Source organism: Elaeis guineensis, chromosome 4, assembly GCF_000442705.2.
Source record: "Elaeis guineensis isolate ETL-2024a chromosome 4, EG11, whole genome shotgun sequence".
Lineage (NCBI taxonomy): Eukaryota > Viridiplantae > Streptophyta > Magnoliopsida > Arecales > Arecaceae > Elaeis > Elaeis guineensis.
Window position 1 is genome coordinate 40,455,540 of NC_025996.2, and position 20,872 is coordinate 40,476,411.

Here is a 20,872-nt window from a genome sequence, read left to right on the forward strand (position 1 = left end):
TATCTTCTTTTTGAGTGAATTATATCAATCTTTAATACTTATAATATGAAACTTGATTTTTTTAATCTATAACTTATTTTTTATTTCTATTTGGAGTATGCATGAATAGCTTATTGTTTGATGGCCGTGATGTTACCCTTCTTTTTCTATTCACTCAAGCAGCAAGCAAAAGCCATAACCAAGAATAATGACATTCAATAAACAACAACAGAATAATTTTACAATGAGACTGGTGTAACTCATCTGCGAGGCACCATTTCTCCAGATTCATCCCTCTCGAAGACCCTTTCGATCAACCGATCCCAGCTTAGCCTGCGTGGGTCGCTGCTAGATGAGACTGGAGGCTCCTCAGCTATGCTGGTAGGGTTCTTGTCAAAGGTACCATATGGTGATGGTGTGTAAGCATCTGGAACCTCTAATGTAACAGCTCGTCTGAGTGCAGCCTCATGCTCCTTGTCGTGCTCCTTTGCAAGCGTCTTTTGCCGCTCCATTTTCTGCTGTGTGGGGATCTCCATGCTCAGTTCTCTCTCCAGCATCAACTGCAATAACAAAAAAAAAAGCTGGGTTTTATTAAAAGATGCGCACGGAACCAATTTTTAGTTCAAACAGATAATGTGCTGTGAAGAACTACAAAAGGTTTGTTGAATGAAGTTCATCACCTCCAAATCCAAGTTGGATTAAACAAATAGCAAGTCCAAACAACCTGATATTGGAATACAGTGGAAACTGACGGTTTAAAACTTAAGAGGTGCGGATATAGGTTTCTGATGCTATGGGGCTGTTTGGAGCCCTATAGTTAAAGTTGCATTGCAACTGAAACTGCAGTAGTTCCCTTATAAGGAAGCTCACTTCTTCTGTTTGGAGGAGAGTTTGGAGGAAAAAGGGGACCTTTGATGGACATTTCGTCCAGCACAATTCAAGCAAACACCTAGTCAAAGAACTCAACCTACAAGGAGAGAAGAGCGCTCCAGACGAAGAGGTCGGTGTCGCAGCCATCAGTGGCGAGGGCCTGGGTTGGGTATGGACCTTGGTACCCATGGGAAGGGAGCAACGATGGTGCAAGCATTCAGGAAAGTGGAGAAGGTAAATTAGGATGCCCCAAGGGCTAAAAATACACATGGCAGCATAGAGTTGGAGGTGGCCAGTGGTAGAGGAGGAGAAAGTAGAGAGGAGGTGAGGGGAAGGGAAGACAGAAAATCTTTTCTTTTTCTAGAAAAATAAAATATTCATCAAGTGGCTGCAGCTCATCCTGTGGCCATTTTGATTATGAGTCAACATGCTACGAGATAGTCTTGAGTAGCAACTCAACAAGCAACTTAACTTACTGTACAATTTGAGTTGCAGGCACTGAAACTATTGGGCTGACCTGCATCTGAAACTTTGAGCTGCATGCCACTCCACTTACAGCACTCTAAATAGCACCTATGATCTACAGGTTTGGAGCAGATTGAGAGTCATGGCTAAGACTCAAGGACCATCAAAATATTGTCGTAATGAAGACTGGCATATTTAAAAATTAGCTAGGTATAGACACGATGACATCTCAAAGAGTTAGATCCTGACATTATGTGCAGTACTCTGAATGCACAGTCAATGTATAATCATAGATAAAACAAGGTAGAAATAGAGAGGATTGCTTTGATACTTTGGATCATGTTGGAAGAGAGAAGAAATTAGTTCAGTGTACAACATTGCTTCTAAAAGCAGGTGGGAGACTATGATCAGACATGACGAGGAAGAACTTTGGTGGCTAAATTGGTATATCAGAAAGGAGATGATCAGCAGATTGCTTCATCTCATTGAGAGAGAAATTTTGGGATTTGTGTGCTCTATGGATGGCTCAGATTACATTATGATTACACTTAAACAACTGTAGCTCGTCACCTTGTGGGAGCCATTCTTTTTCTTAAACAACAAATTGACATAACAAAAACCAGCTTCACTTGAAAGGCAGAGACCTTAAGCAGTTCATATGACATGTCATATAGATATTCTATGTAGAATATCATGTATCCTGCACATGATGTGTCACAATGTAATACTAAGATATGCTAGGAACACATAACTAGCTGAATTGCAAAGTCCCTGCTGTCCTAACAGAATTGTGGAACTCTTTATTTTTGCTTAAAGATTTTTTTTTTTCTTTTTATTTATAGTATTCTATAGCAAAGGGATTTGTACTTTCTGACTTATTGGAAGGAAAAGAAAACTTCAGGAGGAGAGAAGCATTTCAGAACTTACATCTAAGGCCCTTTGGGATTCTCTCTCTATCCAAATGATGGCATGGTCAGTAGTGGCATTGCAGGAAAGAACAATGTGCTCAAACCTCCCATCCACTGGAACCGCAGTTCTAACGACTGGTGGAAATCTTCCACACCTGTGATCAGCCACCAACAAAAGATTATTCTTTTAACGAAACAAAGTCCTGAATCTCTAAGCAGAACCAAACTGAAAATGCCTAATCTGTTGCAGACTAATTATTTTAAATTTTACATTTTTTCCCTACTTCTGAGAAGAATATCTTGAGAAACATAGACATGCATAGGACCAGCCACCAGAGTATTGTACAGGTGAGTTTTCAACTAAAAAGGAACAACAACCAGCATTGACCCTAAGGCCTAAGCTTTTCACTTGGTGAGCTGGCTACCGGTATTCAGGAGAAGGCCAGTGATCTAGCTTATCTGATGAAAATGTTCTGTTTATTTATGAGACTTGGACCTGGAAAGAGAGGAGAAGAATGCCTAAAGAGAAGGCAGGGAAAAAGATGAGAAAGAGAATGACAAATATAAAGAAACTTCGCTGAAAACCCATCCAAACTTGGCTAGAATTACCTACTCATGTTTAAGATGTCAGGAGTTAATCATGAGGTATGCAAGGATGACTGACTATATTAGAAGCTAATATGTGGAATCCCCTCCTTCCACACGCCCATCCCCTTTGAATATTTTTCCTTTCGCTTTTTCTTTTTCCAAGAAGAAGGTTGATCTCTCCCTGGGAATTCCAGGCATCATTTTGACAACTTCCTGCAAAGAATAGGCCTTTTATTAAGCTATCCAACAACATTCGGTTGTCCTCAAAGATCACCCAAATTCTCACCAGTCCACGAAAATTTTCCATTTTTATCAGCTTCATGACACAGTCTCCAAGATGATTTTGATGACCGGTAATTTCTAAAGAGGTAAAAGACAAACAGTCAAAGCTAAGCCACTATCACTGATAAGAAATATCCAAAATCAACTCGACACATCTCATCATGGAGTGGACCAGGGTTCATGGGTAGTTTATTTTCCCAAGTTTCAATATTAGCATTCCAACATGTTTGGATTGAGTTGATGGAATGGAGTGCTCCTGCAGTGCACTGTGGTAACCAAACAAAATGAGAATCAATGGAACTTATGTAACATAAAGGCTGCTAATGTGATAAGGGTCAAAATGTTGCAAAATCAAGAAGGATGTGCATGTTAGATGCATGTTACGTGGATAGGAAGACTGGCAGAAACTAAAGGAGGGATAAGTACATCATCAGGTGTGACAATAGAGGTCAAAATGATAGTATGTAATGAAGACTAAAGAAGGCCCATGTAAGATGAGGGATTCTGATTTATGTAGCTAGTAAGGTCAAAACAAATGAGCCAAGAATTATTGAAGTGGCTTGGTCTGCTTAAATTACTTGTGGATTTAGCTACCGATTACAAGAAATGTCTTAAAAGAATATACATGATGAGTGAAAATTAGGAGAATGCATACAAGTAATGCACATTCCTCTAATAATGGTCATGTGTTGTTTGTGTATTATAATTATTTTTCTTTAACTTCTAGCTTTTGCACCTTAGATGCCATCTTTTTATTCCTTTTTTTCCCTGAATGCTTCACACCTTTTCCCTCATTTTCATCTTGTCAAAGATGCTGTACATCATATGCAGGTAGACTAGAAGTGAATGAACGAACAGCTCATACCTGAACGGCTTCCTCTCAACAATGTGATAGAGTCGACCTGGTGCGTAGAGCCGCCTGGGATCTCTTAACTTGACATACTCAGGTATGCAGGTGTCTTTCATGCATCTTAGACATAGCAGGCATGGCAAACTGTTAACAGAAGATTACATCAGCCACTCTGAAAGCATGTTAAGAATTGTCAATCTGTAAGACATACTCAAATGAAAATAAATATAAAGATCTATTAGTTGGCTTCTACATAAAGCACCTGTATTTTGCTACAACATCATTGTGCAGAATATAAGATACAAACAAACTCTGAAGAACAAACAGGCAAAGCCAGTGGTGGATGCATGTAACAAAATGTTGGGTCAATTGACCCTACAAAAAAAAAAAAAAAAGGTGTGTGTATATATATATATATACATACACGTCAATAGAAAAAGCCAAAAATCGACCCCATTAAGTTTATGAATAGACCCCATATCTTATGTAAAATTTTGAAGAAGTAAAGGATAAAAAAGATTATATATTAAAAATAATTGACATACATTCTCTTTCTTTAATGACTCACATGTCCTACCTCTCTTTCCCTCTTTTCCTCTCTTACACCATTTTGACCTCTCTCCCCCTCTCTTTCTTTCTTTTTCTTTATTAATTACTTCTTTATTTGAATTTTAATAGCCCACCCCAACACTATCCGTCCACCTCTTATATTTAAATCCCATATTAATTTATTTTTTATATCATAGAAGGATCACATCAAAAGATGAAAAGAGTAATTATAACATACATTCACTCTCTTTAATGACACATATCCTACCTCTCTCCTTCTCTCATGCCACTTTGACCTCTCTCTCTCTCATTTTTTCTATTTCTTTATTCATTACTTCTCTATTTGTCTTTTAATGCCCCACCCCAATCCTACAGTCTCCATTTATCCACCCCTTACATTTTAAACCCCACATCAATTTATTTTTTATATCCTAAATCAATCCAAATGCAATAGAAAATCATATGTTCTTCTTATCTCTTTTCTTAACCTGAATTAGATAAATCTCTTTTAGCTTTTTTTTTTTGTAATACTTTTTTTAGTTTTTTTCTATCTTCTCCTTTTTTCACTCATATCAAATATATGTGATTAGAATAATTTTTGGTTAATCATTATAATTTTAATATTTAATAATATTTAAAATTTTGCTATGGTACTCCTTTATAATATTTTATTATAAAGGATATTTAATATATTATACATTATTATTTTTTATATATTTTATTTTTTTCTCTTTCTCTTATTGCGGCTCTCCTGCTTCTTTTATTATATTGACCCCACAAAGCAAAATTTCTGGATCCGTCACTGAGCAAAGCAATAATCATGTAGCATATGACAGAGTGTCATGTATCTAGAGAAGTGTAGCGGTTGTCAACTTGTCATGAATCTTGAATTCCTGATGATCATATCCCATCTCTCTCCCTTTGTTAGAATCCAAATTCACATGTTTACCTTAAGGTCTTTCTAATCCAAACTTAAGAATCTCATTTGTACAATATAAAACTGTATGTGAGGTATAAAATTAAACAAATCATTTTAGGAATGAATCATAGTGTTAACAATTAACCCTTGTCTCAACCATATCAAGTCAGATTTGTGAGATCACAAGTCATGACCATCAAGGGTCACCACAGTATTACTTGAAGCTTCTCACATCATTTTTCTCAGATTCCATCCTTTGTTAGCTTGGGTCTCTCCACCCTCTTCTAGACCCTTCAACACATATTTTACTAGGCTTTCTCAATTATTTGATGCACATACTACTGTACCATCCCAGTTGGTTTCTACACCACCAACGCCAATTCCAAGCCCATATTACACAGGTCAACAGTTAATAATAGACTGATAAAAACTTGTATTAAGAAGCTTGAACTTGAAATTAGTTTTGCCTCAGATCATACTCTAGGGACAGTCATGATGCAGATAACACATTCATATTGATAACCAATTTATAGTCCCAACCGGATATGAACCTGGGTCCAGATACGGCAATCCGTATGTGGTTTTGACTTGGATGCTGATTCTTAAAAAATGTATCAGATATGGAATCATTTAGGATCAAACTGGAATTTGAGCTGATTAAAGATTTATGAATAAAAAGCTTCTTCAACAATCAAGCATGTAAACAATAGAAACTGTATAGAAGTTATTATCAACTGAGAATAGTGGGAATTTTTACTGAAAACCTTCGGTATTGAAGTATCACCATTTTTGAAATGTCACATGAGGCTGCCTAAATAAGTATATCTTAATTCTGAAAATGAGAAGACCATTGAGAATTTTCTCAGGGATAAAACCTATTATGCAAGTCAGCAAGAGTTTGACTCTACAAACTTTGCTCATTTCTACTTCAACACCAACTGTGCTTCGCAGTGGAATCAACATTCACAAAGAGTGGTCTTATTGAAAAGGAGATTAGTCCACTTCACCAGAAAAGCGATTTGAAAATATCCTCCAAAGGAGTAGCTGTCCGAGGTAAAAAATCATCCTGCAAACAAAATAATCATTAAGGGTAATATAACAATACAACTGAAGAAACATTTCGAGTCGACAAGAAGACAGTGTAGTGTCAATGAACTCATTAAAACTATCATGAGTAAACATGGAATTGCAAAATCTCGAGGAAAAAAATTCTGAATTTTTCTACAGAAGGTAACAGACAACACTCAAGGAAACTTATACTTGAGACAGAGGGTTTTTTTTTCCTTTTTTCTTTTTTTTTGTTGCTAAAGAAGATAATGAGTGATTTCGTGTTTGCAAGAACTGTTAAAGTTCATAGGGCAAATGGCAAGCTTGATTTTTTGTAATTTTTATAAAATAGATAGTTTTCAACTTGAACATGAGACTTAGCACAAAGATAAGGTTACTCGATGGTGTCCTTGGTGTCATGGGTTCGAACATGGAAGCAGCCTCTCCACACAAGGGGGTAAGGCTACGTACATATGACCTCCCCAGAACCTGCAGTAGCAGGAGCTTCACGCATTGAGCCGCCTTGATATGGACCTAAATTCAGATGCCAACTGACAATAGGATGTGACTAAATTATAATGTATCTGCACTTTCAAACAACAGCTTCAGCAAAAAGATAAAAAGCCCATAACAAAATGAAGCACAGTCAAAGACCAGTGCCAAATGAAAATAAATATTTGGAATCTGGATCTTTTCAACTGAAATCAAAAGGTTACATAGTGGTGAACAACCATCCTTGAGGAAAATTTTGGTTACATATGTTGATAAAATCACTGCCACAAAGACACAGACACACATGCACATGCACACCAATACATACATACATACATACAGATAATAGCACAGCAGCTTACATACCAACTCAATAATTACAAGTTTAGTCAACTTATTCTTTCTTATGTTAGTTTGGTGGAAGGGGGTAACTTGTCATTCATATTTCTCATATCTTGGCAGGTGTGTGTAGTACGGCAAACCATCAAGGGTGGTGAGTGGGGATGGGTGCCCAAATAAAATCTTACTGATATCATATGCTCAATCATTGACAATCTGCACACACAAAAGGAACTTCCAGAAGTCATTTGATAACTCATAATGATTACTCACTATCAGTATCATCATATTGAAAACTCTGTTGAACTTGTATGATCTGCACTTTTCAAATTCACTTATTTGATTCAATTTCCTCTTGCAGAACCACAAAATAATCTTGGAACGAAAAACAAAACTTCCATCTAAGTATTTTTATTGAACTGGCAAGCTTTTATACAATAATTCAGTTTAAGGATATTGCAACATTGACAAGGATAAGGGTGCTACTAGTTCCCTTGTTATTAATTACTCTTCCATGAAATAAAATCCCAGCACCCTACTAGATATTTTACAATTTTAAGAACGTATAATAGCATATAAGGCTATTACATAATTGCCAATGTGCTTGCATCAATTATACGTGCCATATAAATTCATATGATATTGATCATCCAGTTGTTCGTGTCATGAAGATAGAGGTAAAGTATAGAATATGGCATTGTGTTTGTATTTGATAATCACCAAACTCTGGTAAGAGCAAACAACAACATTGAGCAAATCAAGGTGAAAATGTCTACTATAATTCAATGTCACCATATTGTTTATGCAAAGCATAAACCACATGGTGCAATAGTTTGTTGTACCTTATATTACCATTTGAACCTACCATGACATGGTTAGTGAAACATTAAATAAAAAGTCATCCCCTCATTCCAATGTTGGTGAAAACAACGAAAGACCATTCTACATGCCTTTCAACAAAAGCATAACCTAGGTGCATAAGATATCATGTCATGAGCTGATGAGCCTCTTTAAGCAATTGCTTCCCACTGTCCCTCATTTTAGATAGCCTCACTGTGTGCCTCAAAGCAATTTTGCAGATCCTGTCCGTAAGACATTAGGCAATTTGATCTTCAAATAAGCCTTTTAAACAATGTTTCATTTTCCTAAGACACAAATAACAGAGCCAAAGCCAATAACAAGGAAGTAATATAGAGAAAGCAAATCTTGCCTGAAGAACAACCGAGTTGATAACATCTGCATATCTAACAGCCAAGTTAAGCGACATACACCTTGCAGGTGCGATTGCAAAACACCTGATCCTCTTCCTCTCTACATTCCCCAGCCTTTCCCTATTCTGAACTACAACCATAGCGAGCATCGCAGCCACACCAGAACCCAAAGAATGCCCTGTCAATGTAAGAGTATAATTTGGATTCTTTTCCAACAAATCCCTCAGAACATCACACTCAGCATCAAACAGCCACTCCGCAGCCTTCAGTAGCCCATTATGAACATAGCCACCATCAAATTTCCTCTTCCCAAGCCTATTATCCAACAACATCGCATAATCGCTCTCCTTCGCCATGTGTAGGCCTCTTATAGCAAGGGCAACTTCAGCATGGTCATGATCAAGGTATATCAAGTAGGTCGGTGCACGGCCCTGGGTATCCTCATAGGTCTTGCGGTGGACGACCCACCGGGGATTGATGCCATAGCCGCCTGGAGGGGCCCATTGAGGGTGATCAAGATCATCCTCATACACAGCAAGGATGAGGCGGCAGAGCCGAGGCACGGGCTCGAATTCATCCGCAGATGCCAGTCCCCAGGTCTCGCTGTCATGGCCAGCGCTGTAGAGGCAGCGCTGCCACGCCCAGCGAGCACACGCAAGGCAGTAGACACACTCAAGCACAGGGATGCAGCAAGCAAGCGACATCAGAGGGCAAGGCTAGGAATGGCGGCGCATTGTGCTAGAAACTGGAAATTATATAGTGACATTGGATTGGCTGGAAACAAAAGGGAATGTGACTAGGTGGGCCATTTAAGAGGTACTTGTCAAAGGGGCTTCAGGAAAGTATAGGGCTTCTTTTCTGATGAAAGAAGGAACTTGGAAAGCTTATAAATGAACAAATAAAAATAGAAAGGGAGTTCCTCCCCAAGTACTACTGCACCTTTGACCAAAAATCAAAAAGTTGGGATTTTTCTAAAGAAAAGTGCCTGTAAAGAGTTTTGGGTTGGGTTGGAATGGAGGATTTAACCATTCAGAGAACTGGGAATAGCAAAGATTTGATTTTGGGACTGCAGATGAGGACCTGATCATGTAAAAGAGCAAGAAATCAAAATTTCCCCAGCAGAGAAGAATCTGAGAAACAGCTCGGTAGGCTGGGTTTTCAGAGACAGAAAACAGGATTAGGCTTGCAGATGAGAATTCTTTGAGGGCACGATAGACGCCGTGCAAACTTCCAGCCGCAGGGTCTCTCCATAGACGACCAATAAACACATATCTTCGAGCCACTCTGAGCGAAAAGATGAGGACTTTTCCAGCCAAAGAGGAAGAATTGGAAGCAGAAAGAGAAGTGAAGAGACAGAAATTGTAGCAAGAGATCAGAATATATGGATCGAGGTTGGTAGATGATTTGATTTCTTGGAGAGGAGGAAGCACTCCGGGAGTTGGCGACGGAGGCTTTGGGGCAGCAGATTAGAGGGATGGAATCGAACTCCACGAGGGAAGAAAAGAAACACGAGGCCAAGAAAGCCACCTACAAGTCAGAGATCAAGGCGAACAGCATTATTGGGTCCGCCGAAAATCCAACTCGCTCCTTTTACTGCATTCTGGAAGCATGCAGTTTGTTGAGGGCTGAGACCCCACAGTCGCCCGATTGAGATAACGGGCTGTCGGCGGCATGTTAGGTGGCTCCAATTGGAAACCACATCCTGAATTATCGACTCAAATAATAGGTGAAGGGGGGCGGACATTTTGTTAAAATTGAGCATGGAACCTGGATCTAGAACTTTGAGATTTAGGTCTAATAGATCATGGTTGTAGAAATATCAGTGGGATGGGCATAGCTCTTGTTGTAATGGGGTGACATAGAATGTTCTAGTTTTACCTTTATTGACTTGTTCAATAGGTTTAGTAGGTTGGTTGCATTTTATGTTAGGCAAAATTTCTATATTTAAGCTTAATTTTCGGAAGCTGGAAGAGTTTGGCATGTGAATTGCATGTGAGAGGTGCCGAAGATGGCCGCGATATTTTTCATCTTGTTTCATTATTTATGTAACTTGATCAATGCAATATCCAACTTAAAGAGATTGCCTTCTTTTGCATCTTTTACTTGAGAGTAACAATCGAAATGGGACATTGTAATTTAAGATGGGAGGGACCTCAACGACAAGGAGATGAGTGACCACCAAAGAACCTTTAAGGCCGTACTCTGAAATTTGGTTTTGATCTTAGAATAAATTTTGAGCTCATCGAAGAGAGGTTAGGTAGGCTGACGAAGGTTTGCTGGTAGAAGAGCTAAATATCCACTAACCCGCTCTAGAACCAAATCGAAATATAAGATTTGGGTATGAATTAGGTTTGTTTTCAAAATTAGATCCACAAACATACTTTGCGGGTTTGGATTTAGCTAGATCCATACTGTAAAGCAACCAACCTAATTCAGTATATAGAAAAATGTACAGACATATTCACATGCATAATATCTACAAATGTAATTGTATGCATGTCCAATTGTGTGTCTGTCAATTTTTCTTTCTAATTACAAAAGGGAAAAAGAACGAGAGAATTGTGAAACCATGAACTATCTTGTTCGCAACTTATGAGACAGCTGTTTGGATGTGTTAAATAATTTAAAAATATTTCAAAAAATACTGTTAAATAACTTGTGAATGCTGATTTCTATTTGAAACTTGGTTTGATACTCAAACTTTTTGATCCAAAAGTGAACTTCTTTTTGCACCACGGACAGTATAAAAAATTTGATATAGAATGCACCATCTCATCCGATTGATCCACGTAGTCACCACTTTTTAACGCGTATTTAATATCTACATATCAACTTTTTTATTTAAAAATATTATATGATGAAAATATCTCTCTTTTGAAAAAAATTATGGCATTTGAGCTGCAGGATATCATAATATTGGCATCGAATGTCACAATTTTTTCATAGCATAGAATATTTTCATCATTCAAAATTTTTAAACGAAAAAATCGATCTGTGGGCATTAAATGTATATTGAAAAATGATTGGACAAAAATATCTCTTTTATATTATGACGTCCGAAATGATATTATGACGTCCGAAATGATATTATGACGTCCGAAATTAAAATACGGTTTCGGATATCATAATTTTTTCAAAAGATAGAAATATTTTTATCATATAAAATTTTTAAGTAGTAAAACAATCCTGCAAGTATTAAATACGTATTGAAAAGTGATGACTATGTAGACTAATCGAATGAAATGGTACACTCCACGTTGGATTTTCTGCACCCTCCATGGTGCACAAAGAATTTCTCTAGTCCAAAATATACAATATGGATGTAGATTTTTAATTGGGTTTAGGCTTGGATTTGGATCTAATATATTTGGAGGTTGGGTATGGATATGGCCTGCCAAAACCCAACAGCTGACACGGCTATGTGGGAGCAGGCTTTTCATAACAAGTTGTTGCTGTTCTACGGCAAGATTCCCCTTCAATTGTAAAGGGTCTATGAGATGGTTGGCCTGGAGGGCAGTTTCGCTGGCACCATCGTCTCAAGATAAAGAAGCTTCATTACAAAATTAATAGTATTATTTCTGTTGGGCCGTATCGATCGATCCCACTCACGCCGACTCACCATCAGGCCTACATGACCGGCGCCCGACTCTGCCGACCGATGGCTGCCGTCACCGACCGACCGAATATACATCGGTCGGACAGACCTTCTTCGCTCTCGATCGACCGAACTATGGAGCTCGACGTCCGACTCCCACAACACGCCCGACTGACTGCCGGAGGGTTTCCGAACTTCCGCCCGATGCCCCTCAACCAGCCACCGACCTATAGTCGGTCGGCTCCTCCAAACGCCGTACGACTGCTGGAGGCTGCCAGTCCTGACACCGGCATGCGGCACGGCCGCCTTAGGGCATTATCCCACTTAAGCATGGGTCAACCCTAGTGATTTGACAGCCCCATGGCGATTTGACAACCTCACGATGGCTCTGACAGTCCTCGACGATTTGACAATTCTTCCATTGTCTGCGCCATTAATGACGGCGCCATACCGCGCTCCACTATATATATCGGAGAAGGCAACAATGCTGGGAGGTCCTTCTCGAAACCCTGGAATCCCTCCTCCTCTCTAGCTCTAGCTCTCACTCTCTCTTGTTGAGCTCTCCTTGATTCTTGTCTACTGTTGCCTAGTCTCCTCTCTAACTTGACCGTCGGAGGGTCTCCACCGGAGTCACCTCCGGTCAGTGCGGACTTCTTTTGCAGGCCCTCGTTCCCGGCGACCAGGCGACGAGGGGATTGGCCGCAACAGATTGGCACGCCAAGAAGGGGAGGCCTGCGACAGCACCAGGGATTGTAACCCCCACGGAACTCGAAACATCTCTTAAAATGACAAGAACAAGAGCTCAACGGTCGAGGGTCATCGGATCGGCGAGGCGCTCTTCCCGCGGGAAGAGGCCTCTCCTCCACCCTCCATGGCGGAACCTAGCTCTCCGCATCCCGCGGTGACCATGGAGGCGCAGATCGCGGCGATCGTGCGGCAGATGACCGTGCTGACAGACGCAATCAAGAGCCTTCAGCAACAACCAATCCGGTTGCCGCCCTCACCGGCCGAGCAACCGGCGGCACATCCGATGCCCTCCAGGAGCAGCCGCCGACGCCCGGCCGATCTCCATCGCCTCCTCCGGAGCACCTGCCACAGCACTCCCACCGAGAGGAGGAGGGGCGGCCGCAGCGTGACATCCATCGGTCTCGACGGTCATCCCCCTCCCAGCTGGGACGAGCGAAGAAGGAAAGCGGCTGCGAACACCGTTCGCCTCCCTCTCGGACTCATCGGGAGACTCCACCCCTGGGTCTCTCAGCACCGATGGATCGACGACTACGAACGCAAGTTTGAAGAAATCGACCGTCGGCTTGTCCAGCTGCAGGTGGACGGACAGAAGTCCTCAAACGACGTAGACTTTCAGACCGTCCAACCTCTTTCCGACTCATCCTCGACGAACCGATCCCCAGTCGGTTCAAGATGCCACACGTGGAGCCTTACGACGGCTCCACCGACCCGGTTGACCACCTGGAGAGCTATAAGGCTCTCATGACGATCCAAGGGGCGACCGATGCTCTTTTTTGCATCGGCTTTCCCGCCACGCTCTGCAAAGTTGCAGGGCCTGATACTCCGATCTTCGATCGTAAGTATCCACTCCTTTGGGCAGCTCGAGCACTCTTTCGTGGCCCACTTCAGCACCAGCCGGAAGCCGTCGCGAATCTCGGACAGTCTTTTTTCCTCAAACAGGGAGAAAATGAGACACTCCGATACTTCGTGACGTGGTTCAACACGGCCACGCTTGAGGTCCGAGACCTCAACGAAGACATGGCCATTTCGGCCATGAAGCGGGGGCTGAGGGCATCCCGATTCACATATTCCTTGGACAAGACCCTCCCCGACGTACGCCGAACTGTTGGAGCGGCGTACAAGTACATGCCGCGGATGAAGGAGCTTCCGACCGACGAAGGAGAAGCAAAGGAAGGGTCGGGACCCAACGAGCTTAGCAGGCCCCCGACCGACGGTCGGGTCTCACCCCCTCGATGGAACCAGAGATCGCCTCGACGGCGGAGTCCAAGGCCGACACATCCTAGGTACGACTCCTATACTCCTCTCTCTGCTCCTCGTGTGCAGATTTTGATGGAGATCGAAGGGAAAGAATACCTGCGATGGCCTCCGCCTCTGAAGGCAAAGGGCCACGACCGGCGAAAGTACTACCGATTCCATCGGGGCCACGCCACAATACCGAGCAATGCATCCAACTTAAGGATAGATTGAAGCCTCATACGTCGGAGATATCTCGGCAAGTTCCGGAGGAATCCGCCGACCCGGCCCGTCGCCGACCAATGACCCATCCGACTGAAGAAGCGACGAATAACCAACCAACACGGGGTCATCAATATGATTTCCAAACGACTGGACCCAGGACGTCTGCTGGAGGGGAGCCGACGAAGAAGCCGCGCCCGGATGATGTAATTACTTTTACAGATGAAGATAATCGAGGCATTCAAACTCCCCATGACGACGCTGTTGTTGTCTCGGCAACAATAGCAAATTATGATGTAAAAAGAATCTTTGTAGATAATGGAAGTTCAACGAACGTTTTGTTTTACTCGACCTTCTCCCGGATGCGACTGTCGACCGACTGACTCAAGCGAGTCTCTACGCCCCTGATAGGCTTAGCTGGAGATGCTATCACGGTGGAAGGCGAAGTTACTTTGCCCGTGACGGCTGGAACCGAACCACGACAGAGCACTGTCCACTTGACCTTTGTAGTCATCCAAGTGCCGTCGGCCTACAATGCCATACTCGGAAGACCCGGACTAAATACCCTTAGGGCGATAGTTTCAACGTATCACCTCCTGGTTCGGTTCCCGACCAGGAACGGAGTCGGGGAGATGCGCGGGATCAGCAGCTCGCTCGGCGATGCTTTCAGATCTCTGCTCAAAGCGACGAATCGAAGAGCCCCCTGACGGTCGACAAGTTGGACCAACGGAAAGAAGAAAATGGGGCGAACCAGCCGAACAGCTCGTTCCCATCTCGATAGCGGAGAATCCCGACCAAAAGGTATGGGTCGGGTCTCAATTATCCGACCCCGAGCGATGACAGTTGGCAGAGCTACTGAAGGCCAATGTCGACGTATTCGCCTGGTCGGCAGCGGATATGTTGGACATCCCCCGGAGATAATGACACACCGACTCAACATCGACCCAGCGGTGAGGCCGATGAGGCAGAAAAAACGATCTTTTGCTCTTGAAAGACAGAAGGCCATCGACGAAGAGGTGGACAAGCTACTCGAGACAGGCTTCATCAGAGAAACTACATACCCCGATTGGCTCGCCAACGTCGTCATGGTCAAAAAGGCCAACGGGAGTTGGAGGATTTGCATCGACTATACCGACCTAAATTGCGCCTGCCCGAAGGACAACTTCCCACTCCCAAAGATCGATCAGCTGGTAGACGCGACGTCCGGCCACCGACTGCTCAGTTTCATGGACGCTTTTGCCGGATACAATCAGATCCGAATGACGTCCGAAGACGAGGAGCACACTACCTTCGTAACCGCAAAGGGCCTCTACTGCTACAGGGTAATGCCCTTCGGACTGAAGAACGTCGGAGCTACCTATCAGCGACTCGTCAATAAGGTCTTCAAAGATCAGATCAGGCGCAACATGGAAGTGTATGTGGATGACATGCTGGTGAAGAGTGCGCAAATCTCGGATCACGTGCGAGATCTCGAGGAAACTCTTCGCACTCTACGACGACACCGGATGAAGTTGAACCCGACTAAGTGCGCCTTCGGGGTGACCTCGGGGAAGTTCCTCGGGTTCCTCGTTTCGCAACGAGGAATCGAGGCCAACCCCGAGAAGATCAAAGCGATCATCGACATGCGGCACCCGGGCACCAAGAAGGAGGTCCAGCAGCTGAACGAAAAAATCACCTTCCTCAGCCGATTCATCTCTCGGTCGACTGAAAGATGCCTCCTGTTCTTCAAAACCCTGAGGCAGGTGAAGGGCTTCTCTTAGTCAGATGAGTGCCAACGGGCCTTCGAGGACCTGAAAAGGTACCTGGCTTCCCCGCCGCTACTTGTAAAGCCAGAAGCTGGGGAGACGCTGTATCTCTATTTGGCCACTTCCCCCGAGGCGGTTAGCTCGGTGCTCGTCCGGGAGAACGAGAGCCGAATTCACCAACCTATATATTACACCAGCAAAGTGCTCCATGGCGCCGAAGCTCGGTACTCGGAGATAGAAAAGATGATATTCGCCCTGACTGTGTCCGCACAACGACTCCGTCCATACTTCCAAGCGCATGCCATTGTGGTCCTCACCAACCAGCCCTTGAGGACGGTATTGCGCCGACCCGACACATCGGGATGACTGACGAAATGGACGATGAAGCTCAGTGAGTTCGACATACAGTACCGACCGCGACCCGCCTTGAAGGCCCAAGTTTTGGCCGACTTTATCGCAGAATGCCCGACGACCGACCGAACATCGGGGGAAGGGAGCCCCGAAGAGGTTGGGACCTCCGAATGTGACCCCGATTCAACCTGGGTGTTGCACATCGACGGAGCCTCCAACGCTCGAGGGAGCGGGGCCGGGTTCCTGCTCACCAACTCGGAAGGGATGGTCACTGAGTACGCCCTCCGATTCGACTTTAAAGTCTCCAACAATCAAGCCGAGTATGAAGCACTCCTCGCCGGCTTGAGGATGGCGAAGGAGTTGGGGATCAACAGCCTCCGAGTCTTCTCCGATTCTCAGCTGATCGTGGGACAGGTCAAGGGCGAATTTGAGGTGCGAGACCCGGCTATGGCAAAATATCTCCAGAAGGTGAAAGATCTTGTTGCGTACCTCGGATGTTTTGAGATCTCCCACATCCCTAGGTCGGAGAACGCTCGGGCTGACGCACTCTCTAGGCTGGCGATTTCAGCTTACGATGCTTTGGGCCGGACGTTCGTAGAGAATCTCGAGCAGTCGAGCATCGACAAGGCCGAGGAGGTGCTACAGCTGGCGGTCGAACCAAGCTGGATGGATCCGATTGTTCGGTACCTGACCGATGGGATTAGCCCTGAAGATCCCGCGGAGGCCAGACGGCTCCGATGGTCGGCCTCCCAATACATGATAATGGATGGCCGACTCTACAAAAGGTCGTTCTCCCTTTCCTTGCTCAGATGCTTGGGACCGACCGACGCGGACTACGCGCTCTGAGAAGTATACGAGGGAATCTGCGGAAATCACTTGGGGGGCAAATCCTTGGCCTACAAAGTCCTGCGACAGGGTTACTACTGGCCCACCATGAAGAAGGATGCAGCTGAGTTGGTTCGAAAGTGTGAGCCGTGCCAAAGGTATGCCAACATACAACACCGACCCGCCAGCCAGCTCACTCCAGTAGTCGCCCCGTGGCCCTTCGCCCAGTGGGGAATCGACATACTCGGGCCCTTTCCTCCGACATCCGGCCAAAGGAAGTTCATAGTCGTCGCTATCGACTACTTCACCAAGTGGGTGGAAGCCGAGCCTCTGGCGCAGATTATCGAGTGAAAGATGGAGGACTTCGTTCAGAAGTCCATCATCTTCAGGTTCGGATTATCGCACACCATTATCACCGACAACAGACGGCAATTCGACAATCAGGACTTCAGAGACTTCTGTGCAAGATTTCATATCACGCACCGACTGACCTCGGTCGGGCACCCACAGTCCAACGGCGAAGTCGAGGTGATCAACCGAACCATACTGCATGGACTCAAGACCCGACTGAATGAAGCCAAAGGCCTCTGGGTCGAGGAGTTGAACTCCGTCCTGTGGGCATACCGGACGACACCCTGTGTCCCGACCGGGGAATCACCTTTTAGTTTGGCCTATGGGACGGAAGCAATGATACCGCTCGAGATCAGGCTACCATCGACTAGAGTCGAGCAGTATCAAGAGCCAGACAACTCTGAGTGCCGGAGGGCCGACCTAGACCTCCTACCCGAGCTTCGGAGCGAGGCTCAGCTTCGCATGGCTTCTTACCGACAGAAGGTAGCCCGATATTACAACGCCAAGGTCAAACCAAAACTTTTCAGGCCTGGGGACCTAGTCCTAAGAAAGGCAGAAGTCTCGAAGCCTTTAGACCAAGGGAAGTTAGCTCCGAACTGGGAAGGATCCTACAAAGTAGCGGACACCTACGGACCGAGGGCTTACCGACTGGAGACTCTGGAAGGAAACCCCATTCCCCAGACCTGGAATGCCGACAACCTAAAGTTGTATTACCGATGAACTTTGTGTCCACTCACTGGAAATACAAATTCAGTTTCAAAACTTCGGAGTCTGGAATCTCGACTCTTCGATTGTGGGTCGGCACTCGCCAAGAAGTGCGAACCCCCGACGTCCCGACGTGAACCTAACGTACCACTGGAGACCAACGGCCCGATTGCCGACAATGCATCGGACGCTTAAAAGGGCCGATATATCCACGACAACGGGAGTTACACTCCTTCTACAGTCAAAATCCCGGGCAAAACGATCGGCTGACTCGTCGACTCTGCCTCGGCCAAGAAAAGCAGAATGCCAATGCAACCAATGCCGCGTTCGCAACTTACCGACCAGGTCACGATCGGTCGAAGGATATTCGGCTTACCACCGATTATCATACGGCGCGACGTGAGTACCCAGCCTGGGTCTGGGCAATGGGAATCCGACTTGTCATCGTTTCCCTGACTAAATGCGTCGGACGCCATTCGACTAAGTGCCTCGAGCGACATTTGACTATCGGACCATATGAAATGATCCGGCCATTGAATCATGCCCGGAGGTCGGACGACTTTCGACTCGACGAACATGCCCGACTCATGATCGGGCGACAGACGTCCGACATAAGCCCTCGATCGTCGGATTATACGACAATCGGGAGGCTGGTCCAAAGTCGGAATTCGCTCTGCCTTTGCTGCGGCACGCATTACCTAACATCCTAACTAATCTATCGGGCCAGCGACTTATGTGTTCGAAAGTGTCCCACGACACATGAAAGAAGAGAGACATACAAAGGAGAAGAGTCCAAGTTGAAAAGACTTTGACTTCGATTTCATTAAAGTTCGGGTTAAGTTTACAAAACTGGGCCGAAGCCCGAATACAGGTATGATAAACAGAAGTAAAGGAAAATGGAAAACCGACTAGTCCTCAGAGTCGGCCTCTTCCACTGGACGAAGGTTGGGGACGGCCAGCGAATCTACTCGGGCTTCGGGAGTCGGAGCCGCTTGACCTTCGGTAGCCTGGTCCGCATCTGCTTCGGCTTCCGCTATGGTGGTGCGACCTCCCGGCGATGGGTCGGCCGTCTCCTCCGTAGCTGGGGCCTCTGACTCTAGCGAAACGATGCTGCCGAGGTCGAGCTCCGGGTACAAGCTTCAGATGGCTTTCCGAGCGTCCTCGTACCCCACTCAGTACGAGAGGAAGTTGCTCTCCAGAAGTTCCTCCCGGTACTCTTCAGAGTCGTGAAAGTCTTCTATAGCCCGACCCATGGCTTCCTTCACCGACTCCGCTTCCGCCCTCGCGATGTCTGCGTCGGCCTGAGCAATGGACAGACTTTCTTCAGCCTTAGCGAGGTTCCCGAGGCTTACTCGAAGCTGCTCGCGTTCGGCCTTGAGCTCCTTGGCGAAGCTGTCCCTCTCATGGCACAGCCGACGGACGGTTCGGGACTTCTTCTTGGCGTCGTCCCGGGCCGACTGTAGCTCGGACTTTGAAGTCGCCAAGGCGCCTGTGAGTCGGGAGACCTCCTCAGTAAGACGAGAGATCTCCCCCTCAAGCCGGGCCTCCCGGTCGACCAACTGCTGCAGTTGGTCGACCAGTATAACTTTATCGGCTTCGGCGGCCGCGGCCTTGTCCTTCCAGGCCGCACACAGATCGCCGAATCTTCGGTATCCGGCCTCCAGCTCGGATATATTGTAAATCAGTTGCGAGAGGCGAAACCGACCGTCAGAAGGCCGAACTTATGAGAAATGACAATGGAAACGAAGAAGAGGAAGACTTACCCAGATCATGGTCGGGTAAAATGAAGACAGCATGTCAGAGACACGCTGATTCTTCATGGCCTCAATGTCGGCCGGCAGGATGAGCGCTTGGCATAGCCTCCTGGCCAAGTCGTGGTTGGCCAGGGCCGACGCTCCGTTGAGCAATGGAGAGTCAGTCGACGCCCCACCACCGACCGACCTTCCTTCGTCGCCGGACGCCATCGGGGCCTTCCCCCGTGCGGACACCCAGGCCCTGATATCGGAGAAGGAGGGCACGCTTGAGCCCGACCGGGTCCCTCCCGAAGGTGCGGCAGCAGCAGACGTGGGTGGCTCGGGCTCGCGCGTCTCCTCCCGAACCTCCTCTGCCGGCTGAGCAGCCGGCACGTCCTCGATCGATCCCTCGGCCGCCCTTCCTTCGGGCGAGGCTGCCCCCTCGACCGATGGTCCCTCGGACGGGACTTCGACAGGCACTGTCGGCGCCGACAGTGCGATGATAGGCTCCGCCTCCGCCCCAACCAGCTCGCTCGGTGGAGCCACTTGAGACCTCTTGGGAGGCCGCGATGGTCCGGCCCCTTGCGCCAGCCTCTTCCGCACAGTGTACTGCCGGACGTCGGCCGCCGTCAGTCTCGCCCTCGGTGGCATATCTGCAGACAACGACAGATGATCAGCACCCAAAAAGAAAGGAAGGAAGAAAGGAGGGGGTCCCCGGCTTCCACCCGACTGTTCTCGTTCGGTTGGGTTTGGGGGTCCCCCCAACGGGCAGGGAACCCCCAAGGAATAGACGAAGAGACAAAAAAGAATTGGTTCTTCCATCCATGAATGGACAACGGAAGACCGATGATGAAAGAAAGCCCCTT

General features: G+C 45.7%; 1 protein-coding gene across 2 annotated transcripts; it reads right to left on the bottom strand.

The window, feature by feature from the left end:
- Window positions 1–175: 175 nt before the first annotated feature.
- Window positions 176–10,223, bottom strand: LOC105034463 (uncharacterized). Of its 2 annotated transcripts, none has more exons than XM_010909642.4 (5): window positions 8,499–10,199; window positions 6,418–6,476; window positions 3,958–4,086; window positions 2,242–2,377; window positions 176–539 (listed from the first exon to the last, which is right to left on the bottom strand). In XM_010909642.4, exons 1-5 carry the CDS (start codon window positions 9,201–9,203, stop codon window positions 240–242), a joined length of 1,329 nt encoding a protein of 442 aa, XP_010907944.1. In that variant the 5' UTR covers window positions 9,204–10,199; the 3' UTR covers window positions 176–239. The 2 variants fall into 2 exon arrangements, with proteins under 2 accessions (XP_010907944.1, XP_073112505.1); XM_073256404.1 differs by lacking the exons at window positions 176–539; window positions 2,242–2,377 and adding exons at window positions 2,485–3,023; window positions 3,097–3,170 and having other exon boundaries at window positions 8,499–10,223.
- Window positions 10,224–20,872: the final 10,649 nt, after the last annotated feature.

Bases quoted from the DNA above. Each gene is read 5' to 3' on its own strand.
- LOC105034463 (XM_010909642.4), bottom strand. From the start codon at position 9,203: ATGTCGCTTGCTTGCTGCATCCCTGTGCTTGAGTGTGTCTACTGCCTT. The intron at 6,477-8,498 runs GCAAGATTTGCT...TTTTGTTTGCAG, and splicing joins TCAACTCGGTTGTTCTTCAG to GATGATTTTTTACCTCGGAC. The intron at 4,087-6,417 runs GTGAAGTGGACT...TTCTGTTAACAG, and splicing joins ATTTTCAAATCGCTTTTCTG to TTTGCCATGCCTGCTATGTC.